This window comes from Tarenaya hassleriana, unplaced genomic scaffold (assembly GCF_000463585.1).
Source record: "Tarenaya hassleriana unplaced genomic scaffold, ASM46358v1 Cleome9, whole genome shotgun sequence".
Lineage (NCBI taxonomy): Eukaryota > Viridiplantae > Streptophyta > Magnoliopsida > Brassicales > Cleomaceae > Tarenaya > Tarenaya hassleriana.
In genome coordinates, this window is record NW_010971389.1 from 3,711,381 (window position 1) to 3,736,771 (window position 25,391).

A 25,391-nucleotide genomic window follows, 5' to 3' on the forward strand; every position below is an offset into this window, starting at 1 on the left:
TCCTGCTGGTGTTTTTATGTTTTGTCTGAAATTCCTTTACTAGATTCCCGTTTGATCGACAAAATCGGTTAAAGATGGCTTCTTTCTCCTCCTCGCTTCTCTCTTCTTCTGTTCGTCATCCTCTGACATTATCTTCTTAGCGGAAATGAGATCATCGAGGTAAATATTGCAGGTTAAGGCCCATGTCGTGCTACGATTGATTGATTACACGTGATCACTGGAAACACAGTTGATGACGGCGGCCACCTATACGATATACGCATCCTCCTTTCGCGGGTTCTTCGTTTGAATTCCTGAGTTCTTGGATCGATCAAGTTTCTGAGGCAATTCACACGGGGTTTCGATCTATGTACGACGTTTGCGGGTGTTGAGGAATCGTGCCTGCTTCTGCAGTTCACTGACGAGAGGTTCCGACCCGTCAAAGATCTCTCGCCATTGATTGATGTCTGAGCTCGGAGCTCGCATCCATGGCCGAGCCACCAAAGCTTCAGTTTGGGATTACCGTACTGTTTCGTTTCACTCTCCTTCCTTGGTTATCTTCTCAGTATTCCCACTCTGGTTACAAGATTGTACTGAGCATATATGGTTGATTAGGAGAGCTTATGGGTCATAATCCAAAGTTTACTAAGCTAATTAATGGCTGATTAGAAATGGTTTTGGTTTTGCTAATTATGCTCGAAAATTCTGCGATTCAACAGGAGTTTGGAATTTGAATGGATGGATGGAGTTCTTGGGGGTTTTAAAATTTAAAAACAAACAAAAAATAATTATCAAGATTTTATAAATTTAATTTTCCTAAAATTTTAAAAACAATTTTAATGAAAAAAATTAGTTAAAAGCCAATAATAAGCCCATAATTATATTCGGTCTCTTTCGATAATTATATATATCGGTTCAGAAATTATGCAAGAGATGGTCATAAATTAATAATAACAATTAAAAATTATATAATGACCGAAATTACAGAGATCGTTTTTCTATATGGAGAGCGAAAAAAGAGGAAAAAGCCATCACGCATGTAAATGCCTACAGCGATCTCTGACCGTTTTGCGACTACAAATAAAAAAAGAAAAAATCTCCGTCTGGACCCCTGAAGCCTCACCAACTCCGCCATCTCTCTCTTTCTCTCTTCAGATCTTTGCTCGCTAATTCCCTCGTGCTCCATCATCATCCATGGGTGATTCATCTGCTTCTCTGTTCTGTTCTCCTCCTTGTCGGAGTGCATTTTTTGATTTGAAGTCCTTTTTGTTTTCGCTCTGATCAGATTTTGTGGTCGTTTTCTGATTATTCGATTTCTTCTTGCTTTCGATCTTTGTTTTTTTACGCGTTTCAGCTTCCGAGAATCCCTTCCACAGCATTTTCAAGACCCTTGAGAGGCCTGACGGCGGCGAGTTTGGGAAGTACTACAGTTTGCCTGATCTGAACGATCCCAGAATCGGTGAGTACCTTTCTGATTGATGCCAACGTAGGGAATTGATTCCACCAAAGTTTGTGAATATTATGTTTTTTTTTTCGGGGAAGATATTGTCGTGGTGTCGACCGATTTTTGTGAGAAGAAGTTGCCGGGCGAGATCTTGGGTTTGATTGACATAAATGTTGCGGGTTGATGGATGCAGATAAACTTCCGTATTCGATTAGGATACTTCTCGAATCGGCTATACGTAACTGTGATGAGTTTCAAGTTAAGAACAGAGATGTTGAGAAGATACTTGACTGGGAGAATTCTGCCCCCAAGCAGGTTGAGATTCCGTTCAAACCTGCTAGGGTGCTCCTTCAGGTGATCAGCTTTTGACTTGTCTGAAAACGAGATCCTTCGTATGATCTTCGGGGTGAACAACCTTAGGATTACAATGTTGATTTCCGTTCGTTTTCAGGATTTTACCGGTGTTCCTGCGGTTGTCGATCTTGCTTGTATGAGAGATGCCATGAACAAGCTCGGCGGTGATTCTAACAAGATTAATCCACTGGTAAGTTGCTTGCTTGGTATTGGCTGTGATTGGGTGAACCTCATGTGTCTTTTTGGTGTGCTTCAGGGATTGATGAGAGGCTTTGATATCTGCAGGTCCCTGTAGATCTTGTCATTGATCACTCGGTTCAGGTTGACGTTGCAAGATCAGAAAATGCAGTGCAGGCAAACATGGAACTTGAGTTCCAGCGTAACAGGGAAAGGTTTGCTTTTCTCAAATGGGGTTCAAATGCATTTCACAACATGCTTGTCGTACCCCCTGGATCTGGGATTGTGCACCAGGTAAGTAGCGGCAGTATGGTTTTACGATTCACTACTGTGTTTCTTTTGCCAGTGGAAATCTTCCCTTTTAAGCGGATAGATCAAGTTTGTGTTCTCAATTGACAGGTCAACCTCGAATACCTTGCCAGAGTTGTATTCAACACAAATGGAGTCCTTTACCCAGACAGTGTTGTTGGAACAGATTCTCACACCACCATGATTGATGGACTTGGTGTTGCTGGATGGGGAGTTGGCGGTATAGAGGCAGAAGCTGCCATGCTTGGTCAGGTAATATTATTTGCTCTCATTGGCTTTCATCCTGAGCTCCTTGTGTAATCTGAAACTTTGGCTGCTGGATTCTAGTCTAGGGAAGGTTCTTTTGCAGCTAAAGCTTTAATACTCAGATATGGTATCTTATACTTTCTATCTGTGATTCTAATGGAGTTCACGATCTCCTTATATGCAGCCAATGAGCATGGTCCTGCCTGGTGTTGTCGGTTTCAAACTAACTGGAAAATTAAGAGATGGAGTGACAGCGACTGATTTAGTCTTAACAGTGACTCAGATGCTGAGGAAACATGGAGTAGTCGGAAAGTTTGTCGAATTCCATGGTAATTCGATAAAATTTTGATGGCACATTTTATGATTAATTACCTATTTGTTATCTGTTTGAGTTGTGCTAATTCCATGCATCCAATGCGCTCATTACAGGGGAAGGGATGAGGGAATTGTCTCTAGCCGACCGTGCTACAATTGCCAACATGTCTCCTGAGTATGGTGCGACCATGGGATTTTTTCCCGTGGATCATGTCACTTTGCAGTATCTTAAGTTGACTGGCAGAAGTGATGACACTGTAAGCATTATGTTTCAAATATGTTATGTTTTTTTTTTCCGAGGAACTTACACTTCAGTTCTTACAATTATGCCTTTGTTAGGATAATGATTCGTGAACTAAAAAATGCAGGTCGCAATGATAGAATCCTATTTACGGGCTAATAAGATGTTTATAGACTACAATGAGGTAATTCTTGTGAATACTTGAATCCTTGATGGTTCTTCTCTTATTTCGGTGATCATCTGTTGCATTGCGTCACACGCTCCCTTCTTGGAACGTGTCGTTCATTTCAGCCTCAAAGTGAGATAGTGTACTCCTCTTGTTTGGAACTGAAACTCGAGGATGTGGAACCTTGTATATCTGGGCCCAAGAGGTACTATTAATGAATGTCTTTTACACAATTTTTTGAGGATCCATTTCCATTGTCATTACAAATGTTTGGTACATACCCACGATGCAGGCCACATGACCGTGTTCCTATCAAGGAAATGAAGGCAGACTGGCATGCTTGCTTGGATAACAGAGTTGGGTTCAAGGTTAGAGCTTTGACCTCTCCTTTCAGTTGGTATGAAACATTTCATGCAATTTTTTTACTGTCCTGAGAGCTGCATGGATAGGAAACTGTTAAACTTCAAGTCAAAGAAATGTGGTAATTTGCTGTGAAACCTGAGGTGTTTGAATCATCGATTGTGTTGGACAAATAACAACTGTGTCCTGGGAGATCGATTGATTTGTAGGATATTACCTAGTTTCAATTTCAAAGGCAGTTTTTTTAATGATGATACTTCTCCATGGTTTTCCAGGGGTTTGCTATACCAAAAGAAGCGCAGAACAAGGTTGTTGATTTCGATTTTCATGGAACTCCAGCTCAGCTTAGACATGGGGATGTTGTTATAGCGGCAATCACTAGTTGCACAAACACCTCTAACCCTAGTGTAATGCTTGGTGCTGCCTTGGTTGCAAAGAAGGCTTGCGAACTGGGACTGGAGGTCAGATTACTTTCCTCTCTGTCTCTCTCTGTGCACCTGATTACATTAATATTGTTCTGTGTGCAAGAGAAGTAATAAAATGTTCTAATTTTTTTCCAAATCAGGTCAAACCATGGATTAAAACTAGCCTTGCCCCTGGTTCTGGGGTTGTAACCAAATATCTGCAAAAGAGGTGCTAACAGATATACTATCAAACATTTCATGAGGTCCTTCTTTTTCCTATGTGGTACACGATTCTGAGGTTCAAATTCTTGCAGTGGCTTGCAGAAATACTTGAATCAGCTTGGCTTCAATATAGTGGGTTATGGGTGTACGACATGCATAGGGAATTCCGGGGATATTGATGAAGCTGTGGCATTAGCCATAGCTGATAATGGTAAGTCTTTAATAGGTTGTGGTGTGTTTTCAGGCAGATGGTTTGAAAGATAACCCTAAAAGGTTTCTCATGATGTACAGACATGGTGGCTGCGGCTGTGTTGTCGGGCAACAGGAACTTCGAGGGACGTGTACACCCGTTGACCCGAGCTAACTATCTTGCTTCCCCTCCACTTGTTGTAGCCTATGCCCTTGCTGGAACTGTACGTTAATTCTGATTTTATAATTACTAGATATCAATCAAGCATTCCCGTTATGCATTGCCTCTTGTTACATCGTTGGAGAGTGTAATTGTCACCATGAATCACTTTGCAGGTTGACATAGATTTTGAGACAGAGCCGATTGGAACAGGGAAAGATGGCAAGCAGATATTTTTTAGGGACATCTGGCCATCTAACAATGAAGTGGCTGAGGTAAATATACTTGGGCTGCTCTTAAACAAAGCAAAGGATTTTTCAAGCAGAGTATCTACGGAATTTAAGTGTTTTTCTGCTTTCACTCAGGTTGTACAAGCTAGCGTGCTTCCTGATATGTTTAAAGCTACATACCAAGCAATCACCAAAGGAAATTCCATGTGGAATCAGTTGTCAGTCCCATCCGGCACTCTCTATGCCTGGGATCCAAAATCAACTTACATTCACGAGCCTCCTTATTTCAAGGACATGACCATGTCTCCTCCTGGCCCGCACAGCGTGAGGAACGCTTACTGTTTGCTCAATTTCGGAGACAGCATTACAACCGATCACATCTCTCCAGCTGGTAGTATTCACAAAGACAGTCCTGCAGCAAAGTACTTGATGGAACGAGGTGTAGACAGAAGAGACTTCAACTCTTATGGAAGCCGACGTGGTAATGACGAGATTATGGCCAGAGGTACCTTTGCCAATATCCGCATTGTCAACAAGCTCTTGGGAGGAGAAGTCGGGCCCAAAACAATTCACGTCCCTAGTGGAGAGACGCTTTCCGTCTTTGATGTTGCCATGGTAATCTCACCCTTCCCTGATTTTTCCTAAATGTTATGCATTGCTATTAATTTGCATCTCATATGTTTAATATACTTTTAACTCGGACAGAAATACAATAGTGATGGACAAGACACCGTCATTTTGGCTGGTGCTGAATATGGAAGCGGAAGTTCTCGTGACTGGGCCGCTAAGGGTCCGAAGCTTCTGGTATATTTCTGATTTGCACATGGAGAAAATCACATTCGAAGCTTTTGGGTATCGATTTAATCTGCGCTTTTGTGTTGCTCAGGGGGTGAAAGCCGTGATAGCGAAAAGCTTTGAGAGGATTCACAGAAGCAACTTGGTGGGTATGGGGATCGTTCCTCTCTGTTTCAAGGCAGGGGAAGATGCCGAGACTCTCGGCCTGACTGGCCACGAGCAGTACAACATCGAGCTCCCGAGCAATGTCGGCGAAATAAAACCCGGACAGGACGTGACCGTCGTTACAAACAACGGAAAATCCTTCTCGTGCACCCTCCGGTTCGACACAGAGGTAAAAGAAGATTGTTCATATATTTTCCATTTCCGTTTCCGTCGTTTCATCTCTGTGAGGGCGTTTGAGAGATTGTTGAGATGGAAACTTGTGAATATTTTGTAGGTGGAGTTGGCGTATTTCAACCACGGAGGAATCTTGCAATACGTTATCCGCAATCTGATTGGTTCAAAGTGATGAAACTCAAGCGGAAGAGCCTTTGTCCGAATCTGATGCAACTCTTTTATCCACAAGGTAAGATTTCATTTTCAAGGGGAACGACTAAGATGAAGACTTTGCGCGTTGTTAATTTTTTTTTTAATCTTCGCTGTTTGGGAAGGACTTGCTCGTTTGTTTTGAAGTGATGATGCTGCTTCATGTTTTCTGAAACCATTTTCTTTTCCTAATAAAATGCTTTTACATTAGCCTGTTACGTCCCGTTGGCCAAGTTCATTATGGCTAGGAGTTGAGTTATTTTTGTTTTATTGAAACTATACTTATTTGATTTTGGATCGGTTTTTATTATTTGATTTTACTTCAGTTTATTAAAACACATTTACCTTTCAATTTTGTTTTCATTCGATTATTTTCAACGGTTAAAGGGTTTCGATTTTTAGATTAATTTCGATTCAGGTATTAGTAGTATTATTAGGTTGGAACCGAAATGGTCCGCACCTAATGCTTTGGCTTCCATGATTCTGATGTCGCAAAAATCGTGCCCACACATGATGCACGCACGATTTGGCCACTTCACGTTACTTTTAATTCTTCTGCATGAATACGTAAAAGCATATGTATCTACACACACATGTAGATACATGTATATATATATATATGTTTTCATGTGACAAGAATATTTTGTCTGAATTGGATAACGAATCACGGAGGTCCGAATGAAAATCGTATTTCGCAACTCTTATCGCCCATCTCAAGTCCTCCCTCAACAGATTCAGCAACAATTTAATTTAATCATATCATAATTCCCGGGAAATGCTCAAACACGAGAACACAGTTTACGCAGCGCAGTGCAGATCCATCAACCAAATGCTTTTGTTGCGCACACACACACACACATATATATATATATATATATATATCATATAGTTTCAGTACCTAAACCAAATGATTTGGAGAGGCTTCAAACATGTCTCAAAAGACATCGAGAGAAGTAGGATAGAGAGGAATGGTAGGCTTCAAAGGGAAACAGTTTGGCACATAAGAAGATCTCCTTTTTCGTCCCATACAGTCCGCAGATCCCTCATGTGCAGTAGGCTGGTTCAGGTATGCATACCTGCTCTTTGTCCACCTTTATACATACCCCATAACACCCGGTTAACCTCGTTGACAAGTCTCTAACAATATATATTGCATAGATGATGTTTACAGATAAGACGTTCGAGAAAATCCGGGATGATTTTCCGTTTCGCAGCCCAATGAGGGTTATAATATATTGGTAGATGTGTAAGGTTGAATGAAATGGGATTTTATTTCACTTACCAGTCTTTTATCCCGACGTGAACTTCTTTGCCCGTGAGACTGTTATTGGAGGAGATGATTTCCAGTTTCTCCAAGTCCAGGCTTTCTTCGAAGCATTTGTAGTCATCTTCCTGCGCAGGATTACAACTCACAGTTAAAGAACCAAAGATACTGGAAATTGAATCATGCCTCTATCATGAAACTCTACAATGGAGCTGTAAGAATAGAGTATATTTTTCAATGGTAATGAGTAATATCAACAAAAACAGCAAATTAACCGCGCTGGCATCAGGAATCAAACGCCATACAGAGAGCGATCGGGCCCTGACACGAGCTGCAGCCTTGATGGCAGCAAAGATATGCTCCTCTTCAATGATCTGCTTCTGTCTCCAGAACTTCTTGATCTGTTTATTGGTTATGCTCTCTCCGTCTTTCTTTCTAACACCGGATCCCGGCTGAGGAAGCAGCGGAGGAATTGCCAGTGAACTTTTCAGACAAAAGCGCTCAGACCCCTCCTCAACCTGCTTCATCGTGCCAGAACTCAAGTCTTTTCCTCCGACCTTCAAATCTCTGCCTCGTCTTAATTCACCTGCTGGATTACACACATATACAACACGAGCAGCGCAAGATTTTAAGAGGGTATGAGCCCTCGAAGGAAAGCTTCCACAGTGAAACCCAGAAGCTACTAATCAAAACCTACCCTTCAACAAGAGGTAAACTGAGTCTACCAAGAGATCAGCTACGTCTGCCCTTCAGTTTGTTGCAGATTGTCTTGTAAGAAAAGAGAACTAAACTATTTGAACAAGACCACAGACAGACTGGTAGTTGTAACTTCTAATCTTCTGAAACATTTAACGTATAAACAATTAGGGTTCTGGATAATGCAAAATACTCCTTTTTACGAAACTAGTGGCATTGCTTTCGGTCACAGCCATTAAACATGAATGGATGTCACTATCCACACCACCGACAAGCCATTTTCTAAGGTCCTCCTAATTCCGATTCATTAACCAACCACTGAGTTTGTGTTCCCTTCATCTGTACCAATTCTAATCGGGCATTTGCAAACCGCATATCATAAAAAGCAATCTACTTTAACTTCCTAGCATGACGCAATCTTCTGGGTCTGTATTAAATTCCCAGTTCTTGAATCTAACAAATGAGAAAAACCCAGCTAAAGGCAGAGAAACAACCATCTCATTCATGTCAGATCCAGCACTATGGAAACCAAGAAATTGATGAGGACATGAATCAATCATCTGGGTCGTTCTCAAAATTTCAATCTCCAATCGAATCATCGAAAGAAAACCCACGTAGAGGTGGATAACAACGATCTGATTCATCATCAAAGTCATCGGAAACACAGCACATAGATTATTCGTGCACTCTATCACTGCTCCAAAAAGCCGATAATGTCTGAGACGATAATCGAGGGGCGCGAGGAACAACCTGACTCGGACCGAACCCGAACTGACTGACACCGTCGTCGTAGATGTAGCCGACGAGCCGGCCACAGCTACTGCACTTGATCTTTGTCCGTTTCCACTGGATTCGCCAGTAGTTTAGGGTTTAGAAGAAAGACATGATCTTGTCCTCATTCCCAAACCGGAACTTTGGTCGCGTCGGCGGCGGAGAACGAGACCGCCCCATTGTTCCCGGCTCCAAACTAGAATCCCGCAGGTACAAATGATCGGGATTAGATACAGATACAGATTCAGATTCCTTGCAACTGTAAACCGCCAAATCCATTGATCCGATGATAAATTTTCCCTCTGATTTGGTTCTTCTTTCTTATTCTTATCGTATCTGTACGGCAGTTCACCAGATACTGGAATTTTGACGCCGCCAATGTTTGGGCCTTGACGCCTATAATTTTATGGGCTATTTATTTGACCCAATATCCTATGACATCAGGAGCCTTTTATAATTGTTTTTTTACCGGGATTATCCTTAATATTATTATTTTTTTTATATAGTTTCACAGTTTTATAATTGTACAATCTTTGATTTACATGGCCTCTTGATGACATTTTTGGACCAGTCGCCCTTTGGTTATTTTTCAATGTAAAATCTATTTTGTATTTAGAAAATGGGCCGTAGTGGGCCTCTGGGTTCAATCATTCGATCCAGTTAAGGGTTACAAAACTGCGCACCCGGCGCATGATAACGAATGCGGCATTTCTAGCGCAGCCACTTTGTCTATAAATAGACCCTTAGGGCTCAAGACTTTGTTTAGCGTACGCGTTTTTCTTCCTGAAGGGACGAAGAAGCGCGAGGGAGAATTCAGATCTCGCCATGTCAGATGGAAGCTCGAGTAGCTGACTGACACAATCGAACAGAAACCTCTAAGGAACGGATTGAGAGGAAAACAGTGAAGAAAAGTTCTTGAATTTTTGCTTGTGGAGAAGTCCCGATTCTAGGGTTTCTTTTGTCTTGATTGGATTCTGCCGCCATGGATACTCGGTTTCCGTTTTCTCCGGCGGAGGTGGCCAAAGTCCGGGTGGTTCAGTTTGGCATAGTCAGCCCGGATGAAATCGTAATTCTTCTGTTTCTTTGGCTCTCGCTTGATGTCTTCATCTTCTTTGCTTCCGTGCTCTTCTTCTGCCTTGCTTGGTTAGCAGGAATATTGTGGGGGGAGTATGAAAGTTAGAAAATTTGTGGGATTAGTTGAGCAGCTTGTTTTCTCCTGTTTTTTTATGTCAATTGGAAGCTGCAGCTGTGGATTATGGTGGGTTGATTGCGGTTCTATGTTGCTGGTTTCTAATGGCGGTTTGGTTTTGTTTATGCAGAGACAAATGTCGGTTGTACATATTGAGCATAGTGAGACTACCGAGAAGGGAAAACCGAAGATTGGAGGACTGAGTGATCCTCGGCTTGGTACCATTGATCGGAAGGTGAAGTGTGAGACGTGTATGGCTAACATGGCTGAGTGCTCGGGGCACTTTGGCCATCTCGAGCTCGCCAAGCCGATGTTTCATGTCGGTTTCTTGAAGATCGTGTTGAGTATCATGCGATGCGTTTGCTTCAATTGCTCCAAAATTTTAGCTGACGAGGTATGGAGGATTTATGGCACATGTACCAGGGAAAATTTCTTCTGGGCTTTGGCTCAAGTCTATTTTCAAGAGAATTGGGATTACTAGAGAGTCATGCATTTAGAGATGTTAGAACCATATGAGTATTTCTCCTGCCATGTGTACTGCATCTAATTATCGTATTGGAATTTCCATGCAGGAGGACCATAAATTTAAGCAGGCTTTGAAGATAAAGAATCCCAAAAACAGGCTTAAGAAGATTTTAGATGCCTGCAAAAACAAGACCAAATGTGAAGGTGGTGATGAAATTGATGTCCACAACCAAGACACAGACGAACCAGTTAAAAAAAGCCGTGGTGGGTGTGGTGCTCAGCAGCCAAAGCTGACTATTGAAGGTATGAAAATGATTGCTGAGTATAAAGCTCAAAGGAAGAAGAATGATGATCAGGACCAGCTTCCTGAGCCAGCAGAAAGGAAACAGACACTTGGTGCTGATAGGGTTTGTGTTTGCCTAAGAATGATTTGTCCTCTTCTACTCCGTCATGTTTTGGTCAATCTGATAATTTGCAAGCTTCGTGCAGGTTTTGAGTGTTTTAAAGAGGATTAGTGACGAGGATTGCCAGCTCTTAGGGTTTAACCCTAAGTATGCTCGTCCTGACTGGATGATTCTACAAGTCCTTCCTATTCCTCCGCCTCCTGTGAGGCCCTCTGTGATGATGGATGCCACTGCCAGGAGTGAGGCAAGTCTTGTTTGCTTTATCTATCCCTGTTGTTAAATTGAATCAAGTCAAGTAGTATCTACGACATAATTGCTGTTAGATTTTGTTTTGCTTCTCCATGAATTTGAGTTGGTTTGTATCTCTGACTTTATGCTTGGCTCGATACAGGATGATTTGACTCATCAGTTAGCGATGATTATTCGGCACAACGAAAACTTGAAAAAACAAGAAAAAAATGGGGCACCGGCACATATTATATCAGAGTTCACACAACTCTTGCAGTTTCATATTGCAACATATTTTGATAACGAGTTGCCTGGACAGCCAAGGGTAACACATTCCTATCTTGCTTTGTATCTGCTATGGCTATGCTATGTACAAATTCGGTTCTGTTTAAATATCCTTATCTTGAGCAGGCTACTCAAAAATCAGGGAGGCCCATCAAATCAATTTGCAGTAGGCTTAAGGCAAAGGAAGGCAGGATCAGGGGAAACTTGATGGGGAAGCGTGTCGATTTCTCTGCACGAACTGTTATCACACCAGATCCTACAATTAATATTGATGAACTTGGTGTACCATGGAGTATCGCTCTGAATCTTACTTACCCAGAAACAGTTACCCCATATAACATTGAAAGGTTAGCATTGTAGCTGTGTTGATTTTTATATTCAGTGTGTGTTCTCCTTGTTCTTGTTGACACTTTAATTTTTGACTGGCAGGCTGAAGGAGCTCGTTGAATATGGGCCACATCCTCCTCCTGGAAAGGCCGGTGCCAAATATATCATAAGAGATGATGGGCAAAGGCTAGATCTTCGGTACCTTAAAAAGAGCAGTGATCACCATTTGGAACTTGGATATAAAGTATTACTGTCTTTCCATATTTTCTACTCTCATCATGCAAATTTTTTTTTTTTTGCGGTGTAGTCCTTATGTGTGTTGATGTTCTTGTTACAGGTGGAGCGACATTTGCAGGATGGTGATTTTGTTCTTTTCAATCGTCAGCCGAGTCTGCACAAAATGTCCATTATGGGCCACAGAATTAGGATTATGCCGTACTCCACATTTCGCCTGAATTTGTCTGTCACCTCTCCGTACAATGCTGATTTTGATGGTGATGAAATGAACATGCATGTCCCACAGTCGTTTGAGACTAGAGCAGAAGTGTTGGAGCTGATGATGGTTCCTAAATGTATCGTTTCTCCTCAGTCGAATAGGCCTGTGATGGGTATTGTGCAGGATACGCTTCTAGGGTGCCGTAAAATCACTAAGAGGGACACCTTCATCGAGAAGGTGATATCTCGGTGGCAGTTTGCTTCTAAGTAGTGAGGGGTTAAACTAATTTAACTTCGGTGTTCTGATATTTTCTGCAACTTGGCAGGACGTGTTCATGAACATACTTATGTGGTGGGAAGACTTCGACGGAAAAGTTCCAGCTCCTGCAATTTTGAAACCGCGTCCTCTTTGGACTGGCAAACAAGTTTTCAATCTTATAATACCAAAACAGATAAATTTGTTGCGATTTTCTGCGTGGCACTCGGATCAAGAGACTGGATTCATAACTCCAGGGGATACTCAAGTGCGGATTGAAAGAGGCGAGCTTCTTGCTGGGACTCTTTGCAAAAAGACGCTTGGGACGTCTACTGGAAGTCTTGTTCATGTCATTTGGTAATATACTGCCTTATGTTTTCTTCCCATGGTGATCTCAGGGCTTGTGTGGGACACATTGAACTATTGGTTTTGATGAGATCCTTTGTTTTAACTTCTCTTTGTTGAACTGGCTTTACAGGGAAGAGGTTGGTCCAGATGCAGCTAGAAAGTTCTTGGGTCATACTCAGTGGCTTGTCAATTACTGGCTTTTGCAAAATGGTTTTACTATCGGGATTGGTGACACGATTGCTGACTCAGCAACTATGGAGAAAATTAACGAAACTATTTCTAACGCAAAGAATGCTGTGAAAGATCTTATCCGGCAGTTCCAGGAAAAGAAATTAGACCCTGAACCAGGACGAACAATGACGGAGACTTTTGAAAACAGGGTTAACCAGGTATCGAAAAGAGATTGATTCTTGGCTTATGATCCTCCTCCATTGCTTTCCTACTATACTAACGCATTGTTTGTGCTGTTAGGTGTTGAATAAAGCTCGTGATGATGCTGGAAGCAGTGCTCAGAAGAGTTTGGCAGAGACCAACAATCTTAAGGCCATGGTTACAGCAGGATCCAAAGGAAGTTTCATTAATATTTCTCAAATGACAGCATGTGTCGGCCAGCAGAATGTGGAAGGGAAGCGGATCCCATTTGGTTTTATAGGGCGGACATTGCCCCATTTCACCAAAGATGATTATGGTCCTGAAAGTCGAGGATTTGTCGAGAACTCGTACCTGCGAGGATTGACCCCTCAAGAGTTCTTTTTCCATGCGATGGGAGGAAGGGAAGGTCTTATTGATACTGCTGTGAAGACCTCTGAAACTGGGTATATCCAGAGGCGATTGGTTAAGGCTATGGAGGATATTATGGTTAAGTATGACGGTACAGTCAGGAACTCCTTGGGTGATGTTATTCAATTTCTCTATGGGGAAGATGGTATGGATGCTGTGTGGATTGAGTCACAGAAGCTAGATTCCCTGAAAATGAAAAAGTTTGAGTTCGATAGGACTTTCAAGTACGAGATCGATGATGAAAACTGGAACCCAACTTACCTAAGTGATGAGCATCTCGAAGATCTGAAAGGGATCCGGGAGTTGCGTGATGTTTTTGATGCGGAATATCAGAAACTTGAAGCTGACAGGTTTCAACTCGGGACAGAAATTGCAACGAATGGTGATAGTACTTGGCCATTGCCCGTTAACATCAAGAGACATATCTGGAATGCACAGAAGACCTTCAAGATTGACTTGAGGAAGATTTCAGACATGCATCCGGTTGAAATAGTCGATGCCGTCGATAAACTGCAGGAGAGGCTGTCGGTTGTCCCGGGAGATGATCCATTGAGTGTGGAAGCACAGAAGAACGCTACTCTATTTTTCAACATTCTACTTCGTAGTACTCTTGCGAGTAAACGGGTTTTGGAGGAATACAAGCTCAGCCGTGAGGCTTTCGAATGGGTTATCGGTGAGATCGAATCAAGATTTCTACAATCGTTAGTTGCGCCCGGGGAAATGATTGGTTGTGTTGCTGCTCAATCAATCGGAGAACCTGCCACTCAGATGACTCTGAATACATTCCACTATGCTGGTGTGAGTGCCAAGAACGTTACCCTTGGTGTTCCCAGGTTGAGGGAGATTATTAATGTAGCTAAAAGGATTAAAACACCTTCTCTATCTGTCTACCTCGGGCCTGAACCTAGTAAGACAAAAGAAGGGGCTAAAACCGTTCAATGTGCTTTGGAATATACTACTCTCAGGAGTGTCACTCAAGCTACGGAAGTTTGGTATGACCCGGATCCAATGAGTACAATTATAGAAGAGGACCTTGACTTTGTCAGGTCCTACTATGAGATGCCTGACGAAGATGTTTCTCCGGACAAGATATCTCCATGGCTGCTGCGTATTGAGTTGAATCGTGAGATGATGGTTGATAAGAAGTTGAGTATGGCCGATATCGCCGAGAAGATCAATCTTGAATTTGACGATGACCTGACTTGTATTTTCAATGATGACAATGCTCAAAAACTCATCCTACGGATCCGCATCATGAATGATGAGGCTCCGAAGGGGGAGCTGCAAGATGAATCGGCTGAAGATGACGTTTTCCTCAAAAAGATTGAGAGCAACATGCTTACTGAAATGGCTCTCAGAGGCATTCCAGACATTAACAAGGTTTTCATTAAACAGGTCAGAAAGAGCCGGTTTGATGAGCAAGATGGATTCAAGACGTCAGAGGAGTGGATGTTAGATACAGAAGGTGTTAATCTCTTAGCTGTTATGTGCCACGAAGATGTGGATCCGAAGAGGACGACGAGCAATCACTTGATTGAAATCATCGAAGTTCTTGGAATCGAGGCAGTTCGTCGAGCTTTGTTGGATGAACTGCGTGTTGTGATATCCTTTGATGGATCTTATGTGAACTACCGCCATCTCGCCATCTTGTGTGATACCATGACTTATCGTGGCCATCTAATGGCAATCACTCGACATGGTATCAATCGAAATGACACTGGGCCACTGATGAGATGCTCTTTCGAAGAAACAGTGGATATTCTTTTGGATGCTGCCGCCTATGCTGAGACAGATTGCTTACGGGGTGTTACCGAAAATATAATGCTGGGCCAACTTGCCCCGATCGGGACTGGGGATTGTGAACTGTATTTGAACGATGCGATGCTGAAGAATGCAATCGAACTGCAACTCCCCAGTTATATGGATGGTCTGGAGTTTGGGATGACGCCTGCTCGTTCACCAGTGTCGGGAACTCCTTACCATGAGGGAATGATGTCTCCGAGCTACATGCTGAGTCCTAATTTTCGTTTGTCGCCAATCTCAGATGCTCAGTTCTCTCCTTACGTTGGTGGAATGGCCTTTTCGCCCTCTTCATCTCCTGGCTATAGCCCGTCATCACCTGGATATAGCCCGACCTCCCCTGGTTATAGCCCTACTTCACCTGGATACAGCCCGACGTCTCCAGGATACAGTCCCACTTCGCCTACTTACAGTCCGAGTTCTCCCGGCTATAGTCCAACAAGCCCGGCTTATTCTCCTACGAGTCCATCTTATTCTCCCACCTCTCCAAGTTACAGCCCTACATCTCCAAGCTACAGTCCGACATCCCCGAGCTACAGCCCGACATCCCCGAGCTACAGCCCGACTTCCCCGAGTTACAGCCCGACTTCTCCCACTTACAGTCCGACTTCTCCTGCTTATAGCCCGACTTCACCTGCATACAGTCCCACCTCTCCCTCTTACAGCCCAACCTCACCCTCTTACAGCCCGACATCCCCTTCTTACAGCCCTACTTCGCCTTCATACAGTCCCACATCGCCGTCTTACAGCCCTACTTCACCTGCATATAGCCCTACATCTCCTGGCTACAGCCCGGCTTCACCAAGTTACAGTCCAACATCGCCGAGTTATGGTAATACTTCACCGAGCTACAACCCGCAGTCGGCTAAATACAGTCCATCTCTAGCGTACTCTCCCAGTAACGCGAGGTTGTCGCCATCCAGTCCTTACAGTCCTACATCACCAAACTATAGGTACAGCAAGCTATGGTGTTTTGCCTTATCTTATATCCCTTATGGGCTTCTCGTTAATCGGTCTTTCTGTTGTGTGCTTTTCGTTGTTCGTTGACACTTTTGAAAACTTTTACTATGCAGCCCAACATCTCCATCATATTCACCGACATCTCCATCTTATTCTCCTTCAAGCCCGACTTACAGCCCTAGCAGGTTTGGCATTTTACCCTGTTGTGTGCTTCCACCACCATTAATGGCTTCGAAACCCTGTAACATTAACCGGGCTGTTTCTTTCTTTAATCTGTCACACAGTCCATACAGCTCGGGGGCGAGCCCTGACTACAGCCCAAGTGCCGGATACTCGCCAACGCTTCCGGGGTACTCGCCATCGTCGACTGGTCAGTACACACCACATGAGGGTGAGAAAGAGGACAAGACTCAGAAAGACAGACAGGCTGGTAAGGATGATAAATAAAAGCAACCGTTGAAGAACTGAAGAACAATGGAAGCATAAACAAGCTTTTTAGGTACTGTGAAACTCTTTATCGTTGGATCGATCACTTGCTTCATCTTCATACCGATCCTTAACTGATTGTTGCAGTGTCGTCTAACCGCAGATAACAGACCATATTCACGCTTTCAAAGTCGGGAATCAACAGAAAGAACCGATAAGGGCGTGAAAAAAGTGGTCGTAAGGAACTTCATGAACGTGGTTTCTGTATGCTTTGAGTTTGTAAGTTAAAAAAACTCTACTAAAAAAGCACTTGTGACAGGAAAAAAAAAATAAGCTCTCAACTCTTGATGGTTTGCTTCGAGCTTCTGTGTGTTGCGAAGATATTTTTTTTTTAATTTTAAATGGAACAATATTATTTGTGTACTGTCTGATTCTGGGTTTGTCATCAATGGAGGGACACGATAGTATTAGGTGGTCGGAAGATGAGATTGGATTCGATTGTTTTGTCTTTAACACTTTCTGTATCTAAAAAATGTCATCTTTTTGTCTGCTTTATTGTCATAATGCTGTATCTTTCTGTTGCTGGTGATTTGAGAAAGATTCATAATACCATCTGATTGTATAATTTGGAATGATTTTTTTTTTTAATACAATGGATATTTATCTTTGTAATGAACTAATTTTTGAACTGTTGATGACGAGATAAGACAAAAAAAGACAAAACAAAACCAGAAAAACTGATGGGGGCCTTTTGTACTTTTGGGATTCTGTCAAATCCAGTGGGTTTCAATTTGCTTAACTAGCACGAGTGAGTATATTCAACACTAACGTGAGATCTGATTTGCCTTCCTGTCCTGAAAGGCTGTCTTTTAGTTAAATCCAAAGCCTTTCTGCCATCACATCACACCTCTCTCTCTCTCCAACCGGAGAGAGAAGAAGCCAATGACGTGCGGAACTGCTTTCCAAACATTAAAGCTCAGCAAGCTAACACCATCGTCAACACTCCTCTCAGCCCTCCACGTCTCCATCCTTGCTCTTATTAAAAATCAAAACTTTTTATGATCTGTGCATTGATTTCGCCATTGCTCGTATACCCACGGATTCTGCAACAATTCCAGTAGGGTTTTTGTGGTTTGTGTCGGGCTTTTTCCGTTCTCTGACAATCCCTGTAGTCCCCCCTGATATACCGTTCTTTGCGTTTCACCGCACCTTTGCTCTCCGATTCTTGTTTTAGATTATCGTTGTTTGATCTGTCGCCGTAGAGAAGCGGCGGCGATGGCGGACAAGGCCTCGGAGGAGGTGATGCTCCTACACGGTGACTTGGATTTGAAAATCGTGAAGGCGAGGAGGCTGCCGAACATGGATCTGTTCTCTGAGAACCTCCGCCGCTGTTTCACCGCTTGCGACGCTTGCACCACGCCTTCGGCGAATGTCGACTCCGCCGGTAACGGCGACGGTGACGGAGTCAGGGATAGAGACTCTCACGGCCACCGGAAGATCATCACTAGCGATCCGTACGTCACCGTCGTGGTTCCGCAGTCGACTCTCGCTCGTACTCGCGTCCTAAAAAACTCCGAGGATCCTCACTGGAACGAGCATTTCGTCGTGTGCTTGGCGCATCCATTGCCGTACCTCGAGTTCCAGGTCAAGGACGACGACGTATTCGGCGCGGAGCTCATCGGCTCCGCTAAGATCCCGGCGAAGGAAATCGCCTCCGGCCAACGCATCTCCGGTTGGTTCCCGGTCCTCGACGCATCGGGAAAGCCGCCGAAGAAAGACACCGCCATCTATCTCGAGATGCAGTTTACGCCGTTCGATCGGAACCCAACCTACCGCCGGGGAATCACAGGCGATAAAGGAACATACTTTCCACTGAGGAAAGGAAGTCATGTGAGGTTGTACCAGGATGCTCACGTCATGGACGGAATGTTGCCGGAGATAGAGCTGGACGACGGGAAGGTTTTCCGGCAGGAGAAATGCTGGGAGGATATATGTTACGCCATTTCAGAGGCTCACCATATGATATACATTGTCGGCTGGTCGGTCTTCCACAAGGTGAAGCTGGTTAGAGAACCCACAAGGCCATTGCCGCGAGGTGGAGATTTAACACTTGGGGAACTCTTGAAGTACAAATCAGAAGAGGGCGTTCGAGTTTTGCTTCTTGTCTGGGATGACAAGACTTCTCATGATAAGTTCGGATTCAGAACAGTAAGTGTTCTTCTTCCATTTCTTGCCTGTTTTAGCCATTTTGAGCTCTGTTTCTGACATAGTTGCAGTGTTCGTGTTCATTTACTGGTTTCAGAACACCAAAAAGATTAGGAATCTGGTTTCTGTTCATGTCCGAACATACTGGTTTCGGTGTTTTCGATCTTATCCTAATGGAATTTGGTGCAGGCAGGAGTTATGCAGACCCATGATGAAGAGACAAGGAAGTTCTTCAAGCACTCTTCTGTGATATGTGTCCTGTCTCCCCGTTACGCAAGCAGCAAGCTCGGGTTGTTCAAACAGCAGGTAAGTTACTGTCTTTACGACATATATCGATTGAATTTAATCTACTCTGTCTTTGAATACGGTTTCTCGCCCATGGATCTAGCTTCTTACCGTAGATGTCTTTTGGAATCGTCTCTACTGCTTACTTCCCAGGTTGTGGGAACTCTCTTCACACACCATCAAAAATGTGTTCTTGTGGACACTCAGGCCGCCGGTAATAACCGTAAGATTACAGCTTTTATAGGAGGTATAGATCTATGTGATGGTCGCTATGATACACCCGAGCATCGCCTATTCCGTGATCTTGACACTGTTTTTAAGGATGATTTTCACAATCCTACATTTCCAGTGAGTAGATGATTATTATTTTATGCAGTAGTTTCCATTTCCACATCTGGAAATCTTGTTGCTTTCCCTTCTTCTGATAATTTCTCCATTCCTTCTTCTTCTTCTTCTTCTTCTTCATCAGAATGGCACAAAGGCTCCAAGACAACCTTGGCATGATCTGCACTGCCGAATAGATGGACCGGCTGCATATGATGTCCTCATAAACTTTGAACAGCGTTGGAGAAAGGCAACTCGATGGAAAGAGTTCAGCTTTCGTTTCAAAGGGAAACGTCGCTGGAAAGACGATGCTCTGATACGAATAGGACGCATCTCGTGGATTTTAAGTCCCGCATTTTCAAATCTCAAGGATGGTACTACAGTAGTTCCAAAGGATGATGGCCCGATAGTTTGGGTTTCGAAAGAAGATGACCCCGAAAACTGGCATGTTCAGGTTTTGTTTTTATGCAAATGCCTTCCTGCAAGACACGTTTTCGTGTAACGATATTCATTCAAGAATCCGCCTAAAGTTGTGTTTTTCTCTTTTTTTTGAACTTTCAGATATTCCGGTCTATTGACTCAGGATCGGTGAAAGGGTTCCCGAAATACACTGATGAGGCCGAGGCCGTGGTCTGTAGATGAAATCATTTCTTCCTTAATCATTGTCCTTTCCACGATTCAGCTTTTAAGTCTTCAGAATTTGTATGTTCAATGCAGAATCTTGTGTGTGCAAAACGGTTGGTCGTTGATAAAAGCATCCAGACTGCATACATCCAAGCAATAAGATCCGCTCAGCATTTCATATATATCGAGAATCAGTATTTCCTCGGTTCTTCCTATGCGTGGCCTTCTTATAAAGACGCAGGTCTCTTTCTCGTTCCTGGACCCGACCCGAGTTCATAAATCCTCTGCAGAATTGATATCGGCGATAAAGTTGAATGCTTTTTTTTCTATGTTCATGCACTTGTTCTTACTGGCAGGAGCTGACAATCTCGTTCCAATGGAGTTGGCATTGAAGATTGCTACCAAGATTAGAGCCAGAGAGAGATTTGCAGTGTATATAGTTATACCCTTGTGGCCTGAAGGTGACCCCAAGTCTGGCCCTGTCCAGGAAATTCTATACTGGCAGGTAATATACACACACACAAATATATATATAATATCATATCATAGAGGTTCTTCTTGAATTTGCTTTCATGGAGGATCCTTCTCATTTGGTGCAGAGCCAGACGATGCAGATGATGTACGGAGTTATAGCGAAGGAGCTGACGTCGATGCAGATGTTAGATGCTCATCCTTTGGATTACCTCAACTTTTACTTTCTTGGTAAAAGAGAACAACTTCCAGAAAGCTTGATGGACAACAATGGCGGCAACGGCAACTCGGTATGATTCCGAAATCTGAAATCTCTTCATGCAAATCACAAGATCAAAATGGAGAAAGTTTCTTACTCACTTCATAATGCATAATATTGGGCACGCCCCGAATCCGAACCCGGGTCTCATGAGATATTACCCGATTCCGTGGCCATTTTAGTCGGATACTTTTGTTTTCGAAATTTGGATTTTCTTGTCAATATAAATATGAGTTGATTCTGACAGGTGTCAGAAATTTTCGGGCTATCCGAACTCGAACTTGAAATTTCCGTAGGGTTTTATGTAAGAGGCGAATATGTCATTTTACGGTTCATTCGGGTAATGCTGATCTCGGTCCCAATTACTCGAGTCCAAACCCGATTTTCGGGTTTTCTTGACATTATTACCCGATTTTATCTCATATAAAGCTCGGATACCCAAATTACGTGCCTGCCCTGATGCATACATATCATCTCAAATTTCAGGTACCGGATTCGTATAAGTTCAAGAGGTTCATGATTTATGTGCATGCGAAAGGGATGATAGTAGATGATCAATACGTAATCATCGGATCCGCAAATATAAAACCAAAGATCACTGGCTGGCACTAAAGACACCGAAATAGCAATGGGCGCTTATCAACCTCACCGCACGTGGTCTGCTAACCGCAAACACCCTCGCGGCCAGGTATCATGTAACCCGAGTCCGAGTTCAAATACAAAATTCGATCTTTTTCAAAATACATTAGGAGTTGATTCAGTTACAGAATCAAGACGAATATGTTCATTGCCACAGGTTTACGGATACAGAATGTCGCTATGGGCGGAACATCTGGGCGGGACGAGTAGGCATTTCGTGGAGGCAGAGGACGTGGAATGTGTGAGAGCGGTGAACCAAATCGCGGAGGATAACTGGAACAAGTTCACGGCTGAAGAATTCGCAGAGCTGAAAGGTCACCTCATCAAATACCCTCTCCAAGTCGATTCCGACGGTAGAGTCAGCTCTCTTCCCGACTTCGAGGATTTCCCGGACGTCGGCGGTAAGATCATCGGAGCTCATTCCGTTGCTCTTCCTGACGCCTTGACGACTTAGCTGTCCGATATTTGTGAGAAAGGAATGGACAAAACTCAGTTAAGTTGAAGAGGTGAAGTAATAATGTGTTGGAAGAGCATAGAGTGTGGTTCTATTTGGTGTGTTGTGTTATTTTTTGCTGTAAAATTTGGTAAACATCATTTTCTTAAAACTTTTAGAAGAAACTAAATAATGGATTTGGTGAAAATATTTTTTGACATGATTCTGTTAACAAAAATAGTCTCTATTTATTTATCAATTAGTACAACATTTTTAATATTTTTTACAATAATATGTAAGATGTGATCAAGTTTAAAATTTTAATTATTTAGTGTACTATCACTAATGTTATTCATATGTTATTAGGTTTCTTCTAAGTTTTGTGATATTTGGTTAAGTTTTATTCGGGTAATAGTATCCAATGGTTTGTTTGATGGGTATAGTTCTATTTGGAAGTTTATTATATTTGTATATTATTCATAAAAATTAAAAACTATTTATTAATTTTAAATAGATTAATGAGTTGATGGTTTCTATAAGATTGTTTTTTTTAATTGTTTACTATGTTTTAATAAAAAAAAAATCAAAATTTTGTTTGGTAAAAGTAAAAAAGAGAGAATCATGAAGTTGAGCCAACAAAAAACATTCAGGCGCAGGTGAATAAACGTGAGTCTTGCCGCATGTAATTATAACTCGCGTTATATATAAACTTCTCTCGAATAAATCATTCTGCAGATTGTTGCGCTTTTGCCCACAGTAAAACCCTAATTCTCTCCAATTCTGCCCCGACTCGCGCCTTTCTGCTTCTCTCGAAATGGTAAGCCTTTAGGGTTCGTCAATTGTTTTCGATATTGTTCTCCGTCGTCTATATCGTTTGGATATGTAAGTAATCTCTGGATTTGTTTTGATTCGTTGTGCAGGCGGATTCTCCTAGGAGAAGGTTAGATTCAGCTTTTTCCCTTCGAATGTTTTGTTGTTGCCAGTGATCTAATCTGTACATTTTAGCCTTCGTTTCTCTCACTGGTGTTCGATTTCGTTCGCTACAACTCGCTTTATATGTCCATCCGCGTCTTGGATGTTTTGTGTTTTGTCATTTCCATAGCCCTTGGCATACGTATGTTACGAAGCTTATAGACTTGTTTGGTGTATATGAGAATATCTTGGCTTTTGTGCTGTGGTGTGTAAAAGTGTGTGAATTTTGCTTTTCTAAGCTATGCGTAACATGTACGGTGATGTGGGTTGTTTTTTGTTTCCTTCGTAATGTTCTTCCACTGCAAATGAGTTTGGTAACTCCTGAAGTCTCCACTAGAACAACAGTACCACTGTCCTACGGTTCGTGGGATGCTTGGTCTGAGAGTTGATTTTCAACCCAGAGCGCAGACTAAAGATGTGTAATTGTTTACATGTTTGCTGCATCAGGGATTCACGATCTCCTTCACCCTGGAAAGAACAGTCCAGGTCCAGATCCAGATCTAGGTCTAGGCCTAGGGCCAGGTCCAGGTCCAGATCCAGATCCTTGCCAAGGCCAAGATCTCGCTCAAGGAGCCGTGGCAGGTTAGTTGTTGTGTTAGGTTTTGCTATTGCTTGTGCCTTGTGCAGCTGGATTATGTCTCTAGGTGGATTTTGTCTGACGTATACTTATCAATTATTGTTTATTTGATTGTTTCCCTTCTAGATCGAGGTCAAGAAGTCGTGGGAGGTTGGTTATAGCTGCTCTTTTCCTTTTTTTTTTTCAAAAGCTTACATTGTTTTGTAGTATCACTGGTGCCTGAGATAACTTCTTTTATGGTCTAATTTTGTTATTTTTTACATTTTTGTTGACAGGACCGAAGTTGAGAATCCTGGAAATACGCTTTATGTGACTGGTCTATCTACAAGGGTCACAGAAAGGGACCTGGAAGAGCACTTCTCCAAGGAGGGAAAGGTGACAAGATGTTGCATATCCTCCTTCCTTTATAACAATCTGATATGTTTTGTCTTCACATCTGCTAGAATGCTACCATCCGATCTTTAATTTTGAAGTTAATTAGCTGCATTTCCGTTTAGGTCTCCTCATGTTTTCTTGTGGTGGAGCCCCGCACTCGTGTATCTCGTGGTTTTGCCTTTGTTACAATGGAAACCTATGAAGACGCTGATCGCTGCATCAAGTACCTCAACCAATCTGTTCTTGAGGGACGATACATTACAGTTGAAAGGGTAATCACACTACACATTTTGTGGCAATATGTTAATAGTTGATATCATTCTTGTTGACTCGGAGGCTTTCTGACTGCATTCAGAATATATTGTGTCAGCTAGTGTTGGCAGCAATCAAAGATGATGAGTTCATCCTTGCCAACATAAGTGAAACACAGCTTGATCAATGGCCAGCTTAAACAGCTTTCCCAAATGATCTGATCAACTAATCATAGCAACTATATTGCCCAACATCTATACAACTTCAGCATTCAATTTCAACTCTCAACTAATCAACGGACATTATCAACAACTTTTAATCAGGGCTTTCATGGTATTGGAGGCTTTGAGTTTATCTGATGCTACACTGATTTACGCATGTTTATCCTTTCCATACCTTTTTTGGTTTCCTTTTCTTGTCTATTTTCGAGTTGTTCTTTAAATAATTGTTTTTTTCCCTGAAAATGCTTTTGACAAGTTCTGGTTTTAGCAAGCTGATTGTCTCCATTGTCATCGGTTCTCTCTGCTTCCAGGCTGTCTGACTTTGCATCTCATTCTATATGATTTTATTCTGTTTCCTTCAGTCCCGTAGGAGGCGACCAAGAACTCCCACCCCTGGACATTATCTTGGCCTGAAAAGCTCGAGGGATTATGGTAAGTCAGACATTGAAATTTGTTTCATCAATGGTTTCAGCAAGCAATTTCAAAAAGATGATATATTTCTGTTACTTTTTTTTTGTTTTCTATATCTGGGGGGAAAAGGGCGGGACCGTGGTAGCAGGTACCATGGGAGAGATGATTACGGGCACAGAAGGTCACCAAGACGGTCTCCTTACAGAGGAGGACGTGACTATTCGCCTCGTGGGAGAAGATCGAGGAGAGATCGGTCTTACTCTCCATACGGGAGCCCTGAAAGGAGGCACCCCCGTGGTTCAAGGTGAGCTAATGGGAATATTAGCCAAATGATATGATCTGGAACACTTGTCTCCGTTTGAAGTAGGTATGTGTAATTTCGATGACAGATTGTCTCCGCTTTGGATCTCTTTGTCAAACTAATGTCCTCTTTTGTTGTGGGTTTGGTGCTTGAGCTTTCAGAATGTATGAGTGAGAACTACAAACTTTATGGTGTTTTTAAGTAACAACATTGCTTCGTTGTTACTTGTTAGCATGAAGGATCATTTAAATTAGGGTTCGAATATCCGATGTCCATTGGTTTAGGATTA

The 25,391-nt window shown here is 42.5% G+C and overlaps 5 protein-coding genes across 9 annotated transcripts; 4 read left to right on the forward strand and 1 right to left on the reverse strand.

Moving 5' to 3' along the window:
- The first annotated feature begins 1,037 nt into the window (after positions 1-1,037).
- On the forward strand, positions 1,038-6,337 carry LOC104804279 (aconitate hydratase 1). Its single transcript, XM_010528516.1, has 20 exons — positions 1,038-1,177; positions 1,334-1,438; positions 1,617-1,777; positions 1,875-1,967; positions 2,063-2,248; positions 2,354-2,515; positions 2,694-2,838; positions 2,939-3,081; positions 3,193-3,249; positions 3,357-3,436; positions 3,524-3,599; positions 3,867-4,052; positions 4,157-4,224; positions 4,310-4,428; positions 4,509-4,630; positions 4,743-4,841; positions 4,932-5,411; positions 5,502-5,600; positions 5,683-5,925; positions 6,031-6,337. Exons 1-20 carry the CDS (start codon positions 1,174-1,176, stop codon positions 6,100-6,102), a joined length of 2,700 nt encoding a protein of 899 aa, XP_010526818.1. The 5' UTR covers positions 1,038-1,173; the 3' UTR covers positions 6,103-6,337.
- A 439-nt stretch (positions 6,338-6,776) lies between these two features.
- Positions 6,777-9,187, reverse strand: LOC104804280. 4 transcript variants are annotated; one of them, XM_010528518.2, is made up of 4 exons: positions 8,081-9,187; positions 7,659-7,969; positions 7,402-7,511; positions 6,777-7,210 (listed from the first exon to the last, which is right to left on the reverse strand). In XM_010528518.2, exons 2-4 carry the CDS (start codon positions 7,908-7,910, stop codon positions 7,054-7,056), a joined length of 519 nt encoding a protein of 172 aa, XP_010526820.1. In that variant the 5' UTR covers positions 7,911-7,969; positions 8,081-9,187; the 3' UTR covers positions 6,777-7,053. The 4 variants fall into 4 exon arrangements, with proteins under 4 accessions (XP_010526820.1, XP_010526821.1, XP_010526819.1 ...); XM_010528519.2 differs by having other exon boundaries at positions 7,659-7,972; XM_010528517.2 differs by having other exon boundaries at positions 7,659-9,186.
- Positions 9,188-9,628: 441 nt separating this feature from the next.
- On the forward strand, positions 9,629-17,308 carry LOC104804281 (DNA-directed RNA polymerase II subunit 1). Its single transcript, XM_010528521.1, has 14 exons — positions 9,629-9,916; positions 10,170-10,433; positions 10,612-10,911; positions 10,994-11,152; positions 11,300-11,461; positions 11,548-11,768; positions 11,851-11,992; positions 12,086-12,421; positions 12,510-12,796; positions 12,918-13,176; positions 13,259-16,320; positions 16,441-16,512; positions 16,612-16,826; positions 16,917-17,308. Exons 1-13 carry the CDS (start codon positions 9,833-9,835, stop codon positions 16,772-16,774), a joined length of 5,511 nt encoding a protein of 1,836 aa, XP_010526823.1. The 5' UTR covers positions 9,629-9,832; the 3' UTR covers positions 16,775-16,826; positions 16,917-17,308.
- A 323-nt stretch (positions 17,309-17,631) lies between these two features.
- Positions 17,632-22,219, forward strand: LOC104804282 (phospholipase D delta-like). Its single transcript, XM_010528522.2, is given in 11 exon segments — positions 17,632-18,961; positions 19,148-19,264; positions 19,397-19,591; positions 19,713-20,021; positions 20,129-20,197; positions 20,285-20,432; positions 20,548-20,696; positions 20,791-20,952; positions 21,408-21,506; positions 21,508-21,609; positions 21,718-22,219. Coding segments are annotated over 11 exon segments (2,580 nt in total). The 5' UTR covers positions 17,632-18,028; the 3' UTR covers positions 22,015-22,219.
- Positions 22,220-22,718: 499 nt separating this feature from the next.
- On the forward strand, positions 22,719-25,367 carry LOC104804284 (serine/arginine-rich splicing factor SR45a). Of its 2 annotated transcripts, XR_770327.1 has the most exons (9): positions 22,719-22,810; positions 22,914-22,933; positions 23,413-23,547; positions 23,669-23,692; positions 23,818-23,917; positions 24,040-24,189; positions 24,288-24,502; positions 24,753-24,822; positions 24,931-24,953. XR_770327.1 is itself a non-coding variant. In XM_010528523.1 (8 exons), the coding sequence occupies exons 1-8, from the start codon at positions 22,808-22,810 to the stop codon at positions 25,107-25,109; spliced, it is 681 nt and encodes a 226-aa protein (XP_010526825.1). In that variant the 5' UTR covers positions 22,719-22,807; the 3' UTR covers positions 25,110-25,367. The 2 variants fall into 2 exon arrangements, 1 of the variants encoding a protein (XP_010526825.1); XM_010528523.1 differs by lacking the exon at positions 24,288-24,502 and having other exon boundaries at positions 24,931-25,367.
- Positions 25,368-25,391: the final 24 nt, after the last annotated feature.